This window comes from Equus asinus, chromosome 3 (assembly GCF_041296235.1).
Source record: "Equus asinus isolate D_3611 breed Donkey chromosome 3, EquAss-T2T_v2, whole genome shotgun sequence".
In the NCBI taxonomy this organism is placed as follows: Eukaryota; Metazoa; Chordata; class Mammalia; order Perissodactyla; family Equidae; genus Equus; species Equus asinus.
The window spans coordinates 109,433,341-109,451,489 of record NC_091792.1 but is presented as its reverse complement, the minus strand read 5'-3'; the positions used below and the strand labels follow the sequence as shown (position 1 = coordinate 109,451,489).

Here is an 18,149-nt window from a genome sequence, read left to right as displayed (position 1 = left end):
CACTTTACATCTACTCTTCAACCTCATTAAGAATGCCAATTCTTAATTCCTCCCTTTTCTCCTAGTGTATTAGCTTATTTCCTTTCCTTATGTGACTATATTCCTAATTTACCTATACCACTACTCTTTCAATAGGATTCTCAGCTTCTTACCTTCCTCCCCATCATAACCTGGGCCAAACCATACACTGTGAAGAAAAATCATATTACAAATTTACACCCTCAAATCAACACCTCTTCCCAATATCTGTGTCCCTTGCCATATTCCTTTCTCATTTTTAAGAGCAGCCAATCCGAACTTTTCTCATTTTAGAATGAAAATTTTTTTTAAATTTAAAAAATTTTTTAAATGTGTATAATACACATAACATAAAAATTTACCATTTTAACTATTTTTAAGTATACAATTCAGCGGCATTAAGTACTTTCATATTGTTGTGTCATCATTACCACCATCCATCTCCAGAACTTTTTTCATCTTGTAAAACTGAAATTCTATACCCATTAAACTCCCCATTGTTCCCTTTCTCCAGCTCCTGGAAACCATTACTCTACTTTTTGTCTCTAAAAATTGACTCTCTAGGTACCTCCTATGAGTGGAGTCATACAGTATTTTCCCTTTTGTGACCAGCTTGTTTCACTTAGCATAATGTCTTCAAGGTTCATACATGTTGTAGCATGTGTCAGAATTTTCTTCATTTTTACAGCTAAATAATAATTTTATGTATATACCACATTTTGTTTATCCACTTATCCATCAATGGGCACTTTGGCTGCTTCCATCTTTTGGCTCTTGTGAATAGTGCTGCTATGAACATGGATGTACACATATCTATTTGTCCCTGCTTTCAATTCTTCTGGGTATATCCCCAGAAATGGAATTGCTGGATCATATGGTAATTTGTTTTTAACTTTTTTGAGGAACGCTTATGCTTTTTTCCATAGAGGCTGCACCATTTTACATTCCCACTGATGGTGAACTAGGCTCATTTCACAATTATAAAAAATCCAGTTCCGTCACTCAGAAGCTAGTGTCTTGCTTAGTTTCAAATTCATAGAGTAAGTGGGGAGTAACATGTAGCAATCTCTCCGTTTCTTGTCCCTATCGCTTTGACTTCCCAGCTCACCTATATCAGCTCACATCTGTATCTAATCTCCTTTTCAGATAAATGGATATATTTAGTTCTTTCCAAGGCTAGTCCCTCCCTCATTCTCTGGATCAAGAAACTTGTTCTATCAATAACCTTCTCTTTTTTTGTTTGTATTCTCCTAATAGGTCTTCATTTCCTTCACTGCCATTCCCTTCCAGGCATATAGATTTTTTTTTGGAGGAGGGGGGATCTTGCCTACCTGAAAAATCACAACCCCTCTGGATCTTAAGACCACCTCTATTGCCCTAATTATCTTCCTTTCATAGCTAAGTGACTTGAAGTAGTAGTCTATATTGAAGTTTACATTTTCTCATCCCGTTCTCAACTTCCAAATTGTTTTTCTTTCCATTAATTCACCTTCCCAAACTTTACCAATAAACAATTGTTGAATTTGATACTCTTTCCAGCATTTATCTTACTTGACTTCTCTATGGCATGTGTCACTATTAGCTATTCCTTTTTCTGATCCCTGGACTCCTGTGACTCCAAGTTCTTATTGTTTTTCTGATCTTTCATAGCTCTTATTGTTAGCCCCTGAAAAACACATATACCCAAGTTCTGTTACTTAGGTGCTTCTTATTTTACACACTTTATCTGAACAATTGTATTCATGTTCTTGAATTTAACTACCATCCAGACAGCAATGACTTTAGGTATGTATCACTAGCCAGAACTCTTTCCTGAGTTCAAAGTTTTCATTTGTAATGGTATATTGGACATATCTGCCTGGCTATTCCACAGGTACCTCAAATTTAGCACACTCACACTGAACTTTCATCCTTTTCAAACCTGCTCTTTTTCCTGTACATTCTTGCTCTAGTTGCTCAGGGAGAAATATCAGAGTTAGAATTTATTCTTTCATTTCCTTCTTCCTCACATCTAATCAGCTCTCAGTCTTGTCCACTCAACGGTCTCTTCATTCCTGCTGTGTCTTAGTTGAAGCCCTCACTATCTTTCTTAGGCAAAATATTTTAATAGATTCCATTATCTCTAGCTCCCATGCTTCCAGTCCATCTTCCCCTCTGCATGTATTGGATTTGGCAATTAGACAATCATTAGTAACCTTGGCTGGAATGCTTTCAGTGGACTGGAAGGGCAAAAGTCTGCAAGCAGTGGGTCACAGAGTGAATAAGTTGAGATTGTGGAGCAATGAGGCAAACTGTTCTTTAGAGATTTGACCGAGAAAGGGAGAGTAGAATATATCGAGAGAGAGACCTAATAATGTTTGTGGAATATGTGGAAGAGTCCATTAGAGTGGGACAATTTGGAAAATATGGAAGAAAGTTAAAATTAATGGAAAGTTCAAATACCTATGTAGGTGGAAAGAGAGTGGATGAAGAACACAGGTAAAAGATTAGCTTTGAATAAAAGAAACTTGTTCATCCTAAGCCTAGAAGGTGAGGATAAGTATAAATATAAATCTACCAGGTAGAAAAGAATTGAAAGGAGTTCTCATATGATTGCTTTCCTTTCTTTTTCTAGTTAGTAGGAGGGAATGTCATATGTTATGAAATATAAGGGCCTAGTGGGATACATTCAAACAATGTAATGACAGTTTGACTTAGCAGCATAAAAGATGCATTAAAGTGTGTTAAGGACCCAGCTGTGATTATATGACCCGAATTTACAAGGCTGCAAGATTTCTTTTAGCTGTGCTCAGGAGCCCACATGTAAAAGCAAGTATAGTAGATAGATTGCTCTCTGGTAGAGATTACTAGGATGAGTGTGGTGGAAGTGGAAGATGGTGAAGTCATTGAGGGCACTGTCAATAGAGTGGTTGAAATAATAAAGCATGGGTTCTAGGCTGCATAAGGTTAGAAAAGAGTCATGGGCTGAGGGTGATGGACTGAGAGAAAATTGAGAGAAACAGGGATTTAAGCTTGTCATGACTTCAAAGAACAGGTTTGTGAGACAGTTGGAAAGATGGGAATCTGTAATTAGAGATAATAATTATGTATCACAAGTACTTGTTTGCGTGTCTTCCAGCTCCTAGAGTGCAAGAACAATGCTTTATTCACTTTTAACTCCCCTGCACCTAGCACAGGGTCTGGTCCATAGTTGGCAGTCAATAAGTAATCATTACATGAACGAAAGAATGGATAAAATAAGGGTCTTCCTGGCTTTATCACTGATTCTGCCTGCCTAGGTAACTACAGTAGGACTTTGTTAGCTCTTGGACTATTGCTCATAAATAGCATCAGAGGTGTTTAGAGCATATTAAACATAAGGAAAGGCAGCTTAGGGTAGCATTCAGAGTATAGGCTCTGGAACCCAATTTCCTGTGTTTAACTGTGGCAGAACTGAATACCTGTGTGAGTTTAGACAAATCACTTAATCTCTTTGTCTCAGTCTCCTCATCTGAGAAATAGTGTTTATAATAGTACAAACATACATCACAGGATTGTGATAACTTGAATATATTAATATTTGTAAAGAGCTTAAAACAGTGCTTGGCACATGGAGATGCTATATAAGTATTGTTAAATAAATAAAATTTTTAGGGTGTTGGACCCAGTTGCATGTTTCTCAGTGAAAGAGGGCCAGTTGAACTAGAGTCACCAATATTCCATTTCATCTCTGTATTGCTTATTCCAAATTGAGTTTCTTCCCCACTCCCACGCACTGCTTCTTATAACAGTAAGGGTGGTTTAGCACCATAGTACTTTAATGAGACCTATCAGATACCAGTATAATTTTAATTAGTTACTTTGGCTATGAAACATCCTTAAACCTTTAAAAAATTGTCAGTCTTTTGAGAAAATTGAACAGGTTAATTGGAAATTGAAAACTACAAGAAAAAAGTCTTCTTGAGAATGGAATAGGCAGATTTACCTGGCAGGCATCCACAGTTCCCTCCAGGAACCCGGCACATAGCATTCCAGGGGTGATCACACCACTGTATACCTTTCCACGGTTGCAGATCTTATTATCTATGATCTTCACTAATCCTTTTTGGAGTATATTAGGACTTATTCCTAAAGGGAGAAAATTGTATAATTTTTGCTCAAGTCAATATCAATCCCTCTGGCTAGATTATTAGTATCTAACACTATGTACAATTTCCAAATCAATGTAAAACATATGTTTTAATTAAGCTTTAATTGTATCCTTTCTTAGTAACAAGGAAGTAATGTTATGAACACACCAAGCTATTGTTAAAAATGACCGTCTTTAGAAATGCTTGGTTTGTCCATCCATATGTGATGGGATTTTTCCCCTTTTGAATTGTTTTGGAATTTTACATTTTTTACATCTATGCCTTAGAAAGCAAAATGAAAAATTCATATTTCAGAAACATACAATTTTATAATCATTTTTATATTGTCTGCTGTTTGTTACTATAATTCTGAATCTTCGAATTAATTTTAGGTTTATTTTTTTCTGCTTTCAAATGCATTTATAAACATGAAGAGCCACTAAATCTTTACGTTATTAGTGTCATAGGGATGCACATGTTTAAATGGTCTTTGCTTAAGTTTTGCCTTGTCACAGAGGGCTACTCATTTTACCCCATCGAAAATGCTCAATCCTCTGTGGTCTTTGTTTTTTCTATGACACTTACCTGCATAAAACATGCTGTGTAATCTACTTATTTATTATATTTCATGAATATTATCTGTCTTTTTTTGCTAAGAATGTAAGCTTTATGAGGGCAGAAATATTTGCCTAGTTTATTCAGTAACATATCCAAACCAGCTAGGACAGTACTTGGAACAGAGGTGGTGATCAAAATAAATGCTTATGGAATGAATGAATGAAAAGGAGGAAAATTAATTACTTATTAAAATAATACATTTCTGTAAAGCTGCCATTGTTAAGGGAAATTATTGTAAATAGTCCTATGAAATTGTAGTTTCTGTATGAATGTTGTTGAGGATAATTTTCAATCCATTGCACATTATTCTCTTTAAAATAATACAGATAAAGTATTTCTTAGTGTTAGTTCTGATTCTGAGTTTTTTTTGTTAAACTCCTAAAACTCAAACCATGTAATGGAGGAAGGTTAGGAACTCACCATCAGACTTTAATGTTCCCCATCCAGTGACCACCACATCAGAATTGGGTGGGAATGAATAAGTAGGTTCTGGAAGACATGCTCTTCGGATGTTGCTTGAATATAATACTGGCGAAGACAGATGCACAAGAGCAATGTCATTATTGTGTGCAGGGTAATGGTAATTTTCGTGAATTATTATATTCTTGACACTTCGCTGTATTTGTGGATCACTTAAAAGAAGCCCAAAAGTAACTTTCCATCCTTTGGGATCCTTGGCCCTAAAGAAAATAAATTTATTTATTAGAAGTCCTATATATTGGAATTGTAGGAATTAATATCTTAAACTTTTTTTAACAGTTAGATATATTTTGAAGTTCCATAGTACATACAAGCATACAAAAGTGAAGCTATATGTAAGAGAAAAAATAAAAATAATGGTAACATGAATAGACTTTGGATAACTCAGTAAGTTATATTTTAAAAGATAACCTATGGAAACTACATTTTATTCCTTATTTTGTCCAGAAAAGACTCATGGGGATTTAGAAAGATACAGATGACAGCACAAGATAATAAGATTAAAGATAAAGTGGGCAAGGATATGGGACAGAGTAAATTTATGGAAATTAAGGAAATAGTCTAAGTCCTCTTTTATACTCATTAAAACCTATAAATAGAAAGATATTTTTGACTTTTACTATTATTTATTAATCAAGGGTTTGTATATTAAGCACTGAAAAATAGTGCTGCTGGAACATTTTCAAACTCTTAAGTTCGAAAAGAATTTTTGTTTAAAAATAAAACCAGTAAGTGCTACATAAAACCAATAGAAATTAGTGAACTGAACCATCAAATAAAAGGGTAAAAACTTTTAGGTAAAAAAAATAGCAAACTTTTGGTGCAATAATATATCCTTTAAAGAAATAATCATTTCAAATAGGGCTATAATATATATGGGAGGATGCAGGATGAATTCAAATACTTATGATTAAATCAGTAAGACAATGTAATAATGATGAGAAAGAAAGAAAGAGAAGACCTGTGTTCAACTTGGGATTTACAGTTTCTTTATAAAATTAAATTAAATTAATCTAGCTTAATGATTCTCAGCTGAGGGCTATTTTGTCTTCCAGGAGACATGTAGTAGTGTCTTGAGACATTTTTGGTTTTCAGTCCTGGGGGGATACTGGCATTTGCTGAGTAGAGGCCAGTCATGCTGCTAAATATCCTATAATGTACAGGATATCACCCACAAGAAAGAATTATTTGGTCCGAAATATCAATTGTGTCACTTTTGACAAACCCTGCTCTGGTCTGAATATATCTGTTTTTTTTTACTGATACTTCCACTGAGTAACTTTGAGGATCTATACTTCACAATATTGAACAGTTGGAGGCATAGTGGTGTGACCATATTCTTGAAAGATGTGTATCAGATGTTTAGGTACTTGAGTGGCTTTGAGGCCTTTATGTGGTCTAGAACTTACTTTATGAAACAGTGAGCAGCAGTGACAAGCCAGCTGTTACTAATCAGAGTGGCTCCACACAGGTGGACATTGTTCTGTTGAAGGCTAGCTTGCCAGGGCCATTCCCCTTCTTTGGCATCCACGCCCTCTGCTATCTTGTTGCCAGAGGAAGTTATTGTGCGTTGTCCACAACCTGCTCAAAATAGAGTTCATTAGCATATAATGATATTGATATTACTTATGCATACATTGCTATAGTAAACAAATGCCCCATAATACATGTCACTGTTAACTATTAACTGAGGAAAAACTCACAGTCTTGGAGAAGTTAGGACTAACTTACTGCGACCTGAGATTTCCTAAGAATTCAAAGTTGATTGACATTATCCTCTCCCATCTTTATCATTCACATACACTCTCTGTGTGTCTGGAATTAAATGTTTGCATGTGGAATATAATAATGACATAACCAGTTACTAAGTCGCATAGGGAAATGTGTGCTTTTTAATTTTGTGAGCAGTTTTTTAAAGCAATGATTGCTGTGAAACACTCATAAGAAAGTGAGAATGAATGTGAATATGAATGAAATATTGATGAGAAACAGAGTAGACAGAAATGTGTTCACGCTCAAGTTCCAATACATAATACCTGCATAAAAGGAATAACACTTGAAGACAGCCAACTCTTTCCCAAAGTTATATGCTTCTCTGAATCGGGACTGTGCTCTAGGGTCAGTTTAGATCCAGAGGAACTGCTAGATTCTTAAATCTTTAAGGCAAATCTGTAGTAATAGTACAACTTCACTATTATTCTGTCTGACTCTCTGAGTCTCTTGACTGTCTTATCTTACTCCAACTATAGCACTGAGATTGTCCCTTAATAGTTTATGGTATCTTTTACTAGAGGTTGTCAACTTCATTAATAAATATTTTTAGAGGGCAGAAACCATATTTTTTTTTAAAAAATGTATCTCCAGAACCTACCGCAGAGAACCTATCACATAAAAGGAGCTTGACAAATGTTTGTAGAAGTGAAGTCTATAGAGTGTAATCCATGAGGCATCTTGAAATAAAAATGATGTTTGACTGCAAACGCTTTTCTATAATAGGTATGTTCCTAAGCATTTAGAGAGTGAAGAAAACTTGCCATAATCAATGTGATGGGCGTAGATTAAAAGCAGTGGCTCTCAATCAGGGACAATTTTGCACACCATCTCCCCCATCCCCAGGAGAAATTTGGCAATACCTGGAGACATTTTTGGTTGTCATAATTGGGGAAGGGGCTACTGGTATCTAGTGGATAGAAGCCAGGGATGCTACTAAAAGTCCTATAATGCACAGGACTGTCCCTGAAACAAAGAATTATGTGGCCCGAAATGTTAATAGTGTTAAGATTGAGAAACTCTGAGTTAGAGAAAGGTATTTGTATCAAGAATAAGAACCTTAAAATTAATTGGAAAGGTTAGATGGTCGATTGCTTCTCAGAGATGTTGTTAATTATATGTGACAAGATGTATCTTGAGATATTCTTTCCTGAGAGTGGAAAGGCATTAGTTGCACAGGGGAGGGACATGAAGACTTTTAAAAAGGCCTTCGCTAGCCCTCTGAAGTCCTTAGGTTTATATATTGCTTCTGATTCTTGATAGTTGTAGATTCCAGATTGCATTTTTGATGCAAACCAAATGTAGGCATCCACTTCATAAAAATCACTTAGCTGAAGCAGAACCTTTGTGGTTGCTATTTTGAATGAGAGAGCTCTTACATTGACTCGCTGAATGTAACTCCCTTTTCTTTGCCTCTTTCTTTCCACTCCCTATCATGGATACTACAAAGAATAATACAAATAATCCAGAACCTAAAGGTATAATAGTTCCTCCCTATCCTCCCTTTTGTTTGGACAACTCCTAAAGGAAGTTGGCTTTTACTCAACTTCCTTCAGAGGAATATAAAAACAAAGATGCTTCTCTGTGGGCTAGAAGAACCTCTCCTGGGTGACTCTACTTCCCTGTTTCTGCTCTTACTCAGAAGTTTAATCTAATTGATATCCACGTATCAATTTCCATTCTGAGTTCTCATTTACTCATGATTGTTGTCTCTGTTAAGCTTTCAGCTGCCACCTCTGCAGTATTACCTTGTTAATTACCTCTGATTTACGTGGCACCTTGTAGCTTTTGTTATGTCAAAGAAGTCATGTGGTAAATTTCAAGGACTTGAGAAATATAATGAAGACTCAGTAGCTGATACTTTCAGAAACATCAGGGAATCTACCAAGTTCTTACAAGCCTCCTTACCCTTCTAACTTCTACCCCATCACCTATTACTACACTTGAATGCAATTTAAGTTACCTGCTAAACTCTATTCTTTCTTCAGCCCTGTTTGATTTTTCTTGCCTACCTCTCACTTCTCCCTTTTCATTTAAATTACGATTACAATCTCAGATAGGACAAGTCAAATTCAGAACCCTGATCTGGATGGCTGTTTATAGTGTTCCAGCTAGGAGATCGACAAATTGGCTGATTCCTTTCTTACCATGCTTTTATTTCTGTCTTGATTACCTCTCTTCCACCAGCCTGACAAATTACAAATTGTGGATTTTGATCATATCAGTACTGAAGTTTTTAATTGGAATAATTTGCTTTGAAATGTCTTATTAAATTGCTTCAGGATTGTTCAGTCAAAATATATCAGACAGAAAAATAATCTAATACAGCTTTGTGTTTAAGTTTTTCCCAGTTGCTCAGAAATAACTATGCTGTGACTGAAGAATAGTAAGAGCTGTCAGGGTCAGTGTCACCTTGGTTCTGGAGGGTGATTCCTCTAATCCAGCTGCCCCAGTCAGTCTGTCCCCAGAGAAGAGCAATGCTTCTCCTGACAGCCTGCTCCAGGTTCTGGCGACCCTAGGGATCCCATTTCCCAGGGCTGCTATGGGGAGAACGGAAGCAGAATGCCATGGCCAGCAAGGAAGCTGCTCACATGTAAGGCAGCTGACTTAGCACACTAAACTCGGCTTGTGAGGTTAGAATTTCACAGTGAGTTTCTAGGCCTGAAGTTTTCATAGAATAGAAAATACAAATGGCTGACCTCTACTGAGTGTTTTGTATGAGCTCTATACTCTTGTAAGTGCTTTACTTGTACTACCTTCTTTTATTGCCACAACAACTTGGAACTGAGGGTTTAAGAAGTTAACCTGTGTAGATTCAGCCAGTGAGTAAGTGGCAGATTTAGGGCTGAAAACTGATGTGTATCTGGTTTTAAACTGTAAATTCTTTTTTTTTTTTTTTGAGGAAGATTAGCCCTGAGCTAACATCTGCTGCCAATCTTCCTCTTTTTGCTGAGGAAGACTGGCCCTGAGCTAACATCCATGCCCATCTTACTCTACTTTATATGTGGGATGCCTACAACAGCATGGCTTGCTGAGTGGTGCCATGTCCACACCTGGGATCTGAACCAGAGAACCCTGGGCTGCTGAAGCAGAATGTGCAAAATTAAATGCTGCACCACTGGGCCGGCCCCTTCCCATTACATGTTTATGGATACCACATTGATTCTCAAAGAGAGGTCTTTTTTTGCCATCCAAGGAATTAAGTTTCACTAGAAAATAACTCTTTGTTAATGAACTTACAGCTATGGAGAAGATTTTCTGCTGTCGGCATTGCAATGTCTAAAAGTTAAGAGAAAAGAAAATGAAAATATTTATATTTATGAACACATTTTAACATTATTCATATTAATAGTTTTGTTTTTGTGAACACATTATTCTGTAGCCATAATAATTTTATTCAATATTGATTATATAATTTCTATGTTCATAGATTAGTATAAAGTAGTAAAATCTTGGCATTCATTCTTCTGTTTCTAAAAAAGACTCTCAGGTTTCCTATTATAGTTATTTGAAAAAGAGGTCTGGGTCCTGGAAGGTACTCAAATATATAAAAAATGGTGATCTTTCACCATATCTTGAATCCAAATCACCAGATAACTGAATGTACTCAACATCTTTTATGTACCACTTGAAATACCCTTGGCCCATCTCTTAGTCCAGCTGCAATGTGATGACCAATTCCATGCAGATTTGGATCTGCTTTACTCAGAAATAACTCGACAGATGCCTTTCTCAAGTCAGCACCTACGACTTCTCACTTCCTGCCAGAAGGACCCACTCAACATTCCCAAAAGGACAATAGGAAATGTGGGAGTTAATTCTCTTGGAGCCAGTGTAAGATGGGAGCTGATGGACAGATGCTTCCCCTTTTGGTCACAGGGGAACACAGTTCTGAAATATAATTCATGAGGTCTCCTAGGATGGAGCTAGAGTTGCCCCTAGTGTGGCCAACTCTCCCTCCTCATTTTACTCTTTCTCAAATTAACTGTGGCATGCAAGTCTCTGTCTTAGGCTCTGCTTTTTGGGAAATCAGACTGACACTCAAATAACTATATATCATAATAAATAATGCTAATAACTAGGAGAGAGTCATGCATTGTTATATTTAGTGCATTTTTTGATGTTGAGTGCATTTTGCTATATTTTGATCCTTTTAAAATTAATCCCCTTTGTGTGGTAAGTTTCAATTATTCAGAATATTCAATTAGGTATGCCGTTCCATTTCCCATTTATTCTGGATAAAAAAAATTTAAAATTTAACTTTAGTAATAAGGCAGACTTTACCATTATCTGCTCATTCCTAGACATCTAGGGAATATTATAGGATGAGATTTACTCCACACCATTTTGCTATGGGCTCCACGTCCCTGCAGAATTGCAAACTTGTTCAATTCATGTTGGAAGTGTGTGAAGAGAGGGTGAACAAATGAGTCACAACTATGTCCCAAATTTTAGATGCAGAGAACTGTAAATCCACTAGCCATTTCTACTTAAGAGTTTCTCTTCAAAAAGAAATTACTAGTTGCTCCATAAATTAAATACTATAAACACCAATGTAGATTCATTTTTATTTTGTTCTTAGATTTCTATAAATCCAGGAGGCAGTATCCAGTTCTATATGCCAATTACAGTTACACATTCTTACATTAGGTTGCACAACAAATCAGTGAGACAAAAGAATCCTTTACCAGAGAGTCAGCCTGTCTGAACAAAAAGGCAGGAGCTTTTCAGCAGTCAGATGAACTATGAGTAGATTTGAGCCACACCTACTTAAACAGAAAGGTGCATATTTCCATCTAATCCTTCAGAGCTGCCTTCCAGAGGCTAATTTTGTTTGATATGAAACCTTTAGAGGTTAACTTTGAGCTTGTATGGTTGGCAAAATATATCAAACTGTATTAAGATTTTGAGAAATAATTAAACTGTTTAACTTGACTGGAAAAATGCTAATTCCTACATCTTAAGAACTCATTCTTTAGAAACTCTAGTATATTCACAGAACTTTCTTCCTTCTTTGAAGCTTTCTTTATTGATGTGTGACTTGCTAAAGGGAAGAACTGTTTTTGATGTATAATTTACTTTTAATAGTTGTATTATCCCAGAGCTTTATAGAATAACTACCACTTGGATAGGTAGAAGACAGACAAGTACAATGAATGGGGGTTGATTTATGCTGTCACTCCTTTGGACTGAGTCATTGCTATGGCTGTCTGTGTTTTCTTCCTTTTAAATCCCTTTGAACTCCTATGATTTATCTCTGAATCAAGGAGTCAACACTATAGCCTAAGATACTCTGTTTATGAAGTAACATATAAAGGAAGTGACAAAAAACAATGGCACTGCCCCTGCCAAGGAAAGGATTTCATCAAAGGATAATAAGACAAAGTTTTAAAAAACAGCTCCGCAAATGTGCATTGGTCTTCCCTATGGGCCAAGAATCAAAGAAGAATTGAGTGAATGCTGCCCTCAATGAACTTGGAGTGTAGTGGGAGTGATGTATAACTAAGTAGATGATTTAATATTATGTGATAAGTGCTATGGCAGATATATGCATAGATGGATGCAGCAAGAAAAGTCAGTTAGCATAGAGGGCTGACTGGGGAATAGGAACAGCTGATGACATATTTTTTGGGGAAGGAGTCAAGAAATTAATATTATTGGGGGCAAAATAGGCATAATTCAATATTGAACACTATATTAGAAAAGATGCTTACATGCTTCTTTTGGATCTGTAATTGTTTTGTATTTGGTGTCTTTCTGGGGTTAGCAAGTAAGAAATGCAACTCTGAATGCACTAGTAAGAATGGGGACTTTCTAAAAGTCTGGTATCCAGTGAATATTTCTTAAAAAAAGGTCTGATATGTAATAACAATGAAAACTAAGCTGTATGATTTTAAAGTATAGGGAGGAATTTTACAGTAGGAGTAGATACATTTATAATATAAATTTTACATAGACCATGGGCCTTAAAACTACTTAGGTGAATTTGTTACTTTACATGAGTCCAAATGCTAAATTGGTTGATTAATCTTACTTTTCATGTAGTTTTCCTAGAGTTCTAGCATTAAAATATTGAGGAGATTAGCTGAATTCTCTTATGGAATGTGTTTTATGGGATATTTAAAAATGTTCCTGTGGTAGATTTCTGACAACTTTAAAACTATAAATTACATGGACTTATTGAGTAAGGTAACTACTATAAAATTGTTTTATGACACAGAAATGATCATCTCCTACTGTGGAAGTTCATTCACAATATTTTCACCAAAAAAAGGGAGAAAAAGCCACTAGAGCATTAATATGGCTGATCTGCATTAAAAGGCGAAGGATCAGAGTGTGGACCTGGATTGAGGTTGAACAAAGTCAGAATCCTTCACTCACTGCAGGTTTTGATTAGTCACCTGGCTGCATATTTAACCTCAACAAATGCTTTTCTTTCTGTTTGTGATTAGACTTAGTGGTTAAATATTACATATCAATCTGTCGTTCCTCAGAGTGACATAGATCAGTTTTTCATGGTACATGTCTTCAGTATTCTTGCTGTCTTGACTCTGAAGATGAAATTCTAAAACTATTTAATTAAGATTCAATTAATTAAATATTTATAAATGAATTAAACTTAATTAATTAATAGCCAGTTGTACATATAAGTGGTAGTTTTTAAGGTAGGACTGTGCTCCAAATTTTTTTAACGTAGATTTCAATAAATATGAAAAGTCAGAAATATCTATTTTTGTCTGGATATTATATATGCTTATCCTATGACTTAGCCATTGTTGATTTTAAGCTTTGAAAGCAGTACAAAAGATTCCTGTAGTGCAGAGAGGACAAGGCACATACGGTGGAGTATATTTAGACAGTTAATGTTGATGTAGTGAGCAGTGGATAATGTAAGTGATAACATCTGTCATGCTTTGAAATGCCATCCTTGTGTTTCTAAGGGGCCCTTTTGAGGACACACGTTGGACAGGAGGTTAATATTTAGGATTAGCACTTTCAGTTTGGAAAGTGTCTAGCTTGGCTCTCCCAGGTGCCTAGACACCTTGTGAAGGTCTGCATTTTGATGGCACAGCTCTGGTGTTTCATCCAGCAGAGAATACTTTGTGGATTCCTTTCAGTTCGTGTCCAATACTTTCTTTAAGACCCATGTTAAGAGGTAGCTTTTCTAAGAAGCTTTCCTTCTTATCTCCCCTTTCTCAGATACTCTCTTAGCTTCAGGGTCCCTTTCCAATTTGCATATAGTAGTTTTTGATGCAAAATAACTATCACCTGGTAATATTCAGTTGTTCATTCTGAATGAATTAAACTTTTTTCTCTGGAATTTATGTCAAGGTGCTTGTTTTAAATATATGTTTCCTATAGTAAAAAAAAAAGAAAAGAATTTCTTCTGGGAACTATATATATTTGAAAAACATACTGAAAAATAAAAATATTCAGGCAGTGATTAAAAGACCCAATTACAACCATAGTGGAATTTATAGACATTTTATGTAATACATATGAGTAAATCTGTGATGATTTTTGATGTTGCCTGAATAAGCTGTTATTAAACACAAAGCACAGCTATTCTTTTCTTACACAGAACACATAGGATTCTTGTGTATGTTTTTGGAAATTCTACATAAGAGGCAAAGAATTTGAAGAGTACAAAGAATGGAAAAGCTGGTTTGGAAGAAATTTCTGAAATCTTTAAGTTTGAATTTCTACCTAGCCTGATTTGATGGACTTGGTAAACATCTTTCTTTTTAAAAAACAGCTATTAATATATTGAATGCATTTTCTTGTCCCTTATTGATTTTTTCCCACATTATGAACTTTAATAAAAACTCTTGGATGCATATATTATCAGAAACAAAAATCACTTTAAGGGAACAAAACATTAAAACTGGCATTTCATAGTATGAGAGAAGCAGGAAAGAAACGGTTCTATGTAATTCATTAGTGATATAAAAGAAGATTTAAAGTAGTTTTGCCTGATAGCTTTAGTATCTTTACAATCTTATATAAAGTGTTTATGACTGTCAAAAGATTTCAGGCTGCTGGGATGGAAGATAAAATATCACTATTATATTTTCATAAGAGTAACTCCATAATGCTAGCTTTTCTGAGTTTTAAAAAGATTTCCAAATTTCTCAAAAACATTAAAAAATACTCACACTATGACTCATTTAAATAATATTTGTTATGACAGTAACTGAGATCTAGGAACATGAAGGATAAGGAACCAAACTCATCAGGACATCTAAGATATAATCTCAAGAAATGTGTATGTATATGTTTTTTATAATGTAATTTAAAAAAACTCAACATTTTATTATGAGATAACAGTAGATTCAGATACAGTTGTAATAAATAATATTTGTATAACCTTTACCCAATTTACCCCAAAGGGAATATCTTTCAAAAATGTTGAAAAGGTAACGTCTTCAAGACTATAGTACAATATCATAATCAGGATATTGATGTTGATGCTTTTAAAACATAGAACATTTCTATCACCACAGGGATTCATCATGTTGCCATTTTATAGCCACATCTGCTTCCTCCCATTATTCCTTCCTTTGTCTCTGTCAACCACTAATCTGTTCTCCCATTCCATAGTTTTGTCATTTCAAGAATGTCATAATAAGTGGAATCATACAATATGTAACTTTTTGGATTGGCTTCTTTTACTTAGTGTAATTCTCTAGAGATTCTTCAAGTTCTCTTTACTGCTGTGTAGCATTCCATGGTATGAGGTACCCGAGTTTTAAGCATTTACTTGTTGAAGGATATCTGGTTTGTTTTCAGTTTTGGGCTATTAGGAATAAAGCTGCTATAAACATTCATGTACAAGTTTTGTTTGAGCATGAGTCATCATTTGTCTGGGATAATGCCTAGGAGTGCAATTGCTGGGTTGTATGGTAGTTGCATGTTTAATTTTTTAAGAAACTACCAAACTATTTTCCAGAGTGGATATACCATTTTACACTCCCATGGGCAGGGTATGAGTGATTCACTTTCTCCATATTCTTGCCAGCATTTGGTTTTGTCATTACTTTTTATTTTAGCCATTCTCATAAGTGTGTAGCAGTATCTCATTGTAGTTTAAGTTTTATTTCTCTAATTGCTAATGATATCAAACATCTGTTTATGTGCTTATTTGCAATCTGTATATCTTTTTTGGTCAAGTGTATCTTCACATCTTTTCCCCATTTTCTAAATGTATTATTTAGGTTTTTTTCACTGACATTTGAGAGTTCTTTATATATTCTAGATACTAGTCTTTTGATATGTAGTGTGCAAATATTTTTTCCTGAGTCTGTAGCTTTCTTTTTTCATCCTTTCAACATGGTGAAATTTCACAGAACAAAAATTTTAATTTTGATGAAATCCAATTTATCAATTTTTCCTCTTATGTATCATGCTTTTGGTGTCAAGTCTAAGAACTCTTCCTAGCTCTAGATGCCAAAGATTTTCTCCTACATTTTTTCCTAAAAGATATAATCCTGTATATCAATTTGGGGACAATTGACATCTTTATTAGTTTGAGTCTTCCAATCCATACATATGGCTTTTCTCTCAATTTATTTAGATCTTCTTTGATTTCTTTCATCAGTGTTATGTAGTTTTCAGAATATAAGACCTATCATGGTTTTATTAGAGCCTAACAAGAGTGAAGTATAAACTCCTCACTCAGCCTTTGCTGTCATGAGTAGGGGTAAGGCCATAGTTTTTTCTGTGTTGTTTTGGCTGGAGTAAAGCAGTCATTGTCTAAAAGTATTCCATCTTGCTATGCTGATCCTTACCTGATCTTTTGCCTAGAGAGAGCAGGCTTTTTTTCTCCTGCACCTTTGGGAGTTTTTGGGTTGCTGGCTTCTTCAGCTCCAATTTTGGGATACATGAAGCAAACCAGGGGACTCACATGGTGTTGTTGGGCCCTGAGGTCGCTAGCCAGTCTGGGCTTTTATGTTTGTTTTATATCTAATATCTACGGGTTATAGTTATATTTAGTGAGGGGAGTAGGGAAAAGTACATCTAATCCATCTTCCTGGAAGGTAAAGTCATGTATCCCTTATTGAATATTTATAAAACTATTTTTCTCCTACATTTTTGTCTTTTTTGTTGTTTTATCATCTCAAATCCTGACTCCTCTTCCTTCTTTCTGATAAGTAAAAATATTTCCCCAATTACTATCTTTGATTCTCCCTCTTCTCATCTTTCTATATTCTTTGCAATGTTATCCTTTTTCAGGACTTCATTATTACCTTATGGAAATGACCATCATATTTATGATTTTAGACCCAAGCTTCCTCCAGAGGACTAATTCTTTATTTTCAAATGCTTGATAAATAACTTTATCTAGAGATGTATTTTCTATCTCATACTCAAAATGAAAGCTAACCATTGATATTCAACTCTTTCTTCATTGTCTCCTATTTTTCTGTTTCCTTAAACATAAAACTTAGATGTTATATTCAATTCCTCTCACTATTGTGCCTTACATCCAGTTATTAAATTCTGTCAATTCTATAAATATAATCTCTTTGACATATGTCCAGTATTTCTAATATTATTTTTACTGTGATAGTTCAGGTTTTCAGTTCTTCACACTTGGACCATGGTAATTTCTTCCTAACTGGTGACACTGTTTAAAGACTCTCTCCTCTAGTTCATTTTTCACAATATTATGAGATAAAATTTTAGAAAGCAAAGCTTTGACTATGTGTCTTTCATAATTTAATAATCTTAATGGACCCTTTATGCCTACCAAAGCACAAACTCTTTAACTTAAAACTCATCGCTCTTAATTTTGATTACGTTATAATTCACTCAAGGTAGGCATGAGAGATGCTGTGGCCTCAAAGGCTTAGGTTCCTGGGAAATGAAAGGAAGCTAGGACATACTTGATAGGACACAGGGGAGTTGGTCTAGTTGTATGAAGGTTGGCCTCTTATGAGTATGTGAGCCAAGTGGGGTTTCTGAAAGGCCATAGAAAATTTGAGCTTATTTGGGCTTGATGGTAATTGGCAGTGCACGCTGGCAGGTTGTATTAGTCAGGGTTCTCTAGAGAAATGGAACCTACCTATCTAACCATCATCTATCTATGTATTTAATTGTTATGAGGAATTGCCTCACAGGCAATTATGGATCCTGAGAAGTTCCATGATCAGC

General features: G+C 35.2%; 1 protein-coding gene across 2 annotated transcripts in view; it reads right to left on the bottom strand.

Annotated features, from left to right (window-relative positions):
- LOC106843213 (transmembrane protease serine 11C-like) overlaps positions 1-18,149 on the bottom strand; it is a 62,219-nt gene that overhangs the window by 4,344 nt on the left and 39,726 nt on the right. For both annotated transcript variants that reach the window (XM_070506590.1, XM_014860159.2), the window contains exons 6-9: positions 10,236-10,274; positions 6,635-6,806; positions 5,166-5,425; positions 3,983-4,125 (exon numbers count right to left, since the gene is read on the bottom strand). In XM_070506590.1, the coding sequence (XP_070362691.1) occupies positions 3,983-4,125; positions 5,166-5,425; positions 6,635-6,806; positions 10,236-10,274 (614 nt within the window). The remainder of the gene's footprint in view (positions 1-3,982; positions 4,126-5,165; positions 5,426-6,634; positions 6,807-10,235; positions 10,275-18,149) is intronic.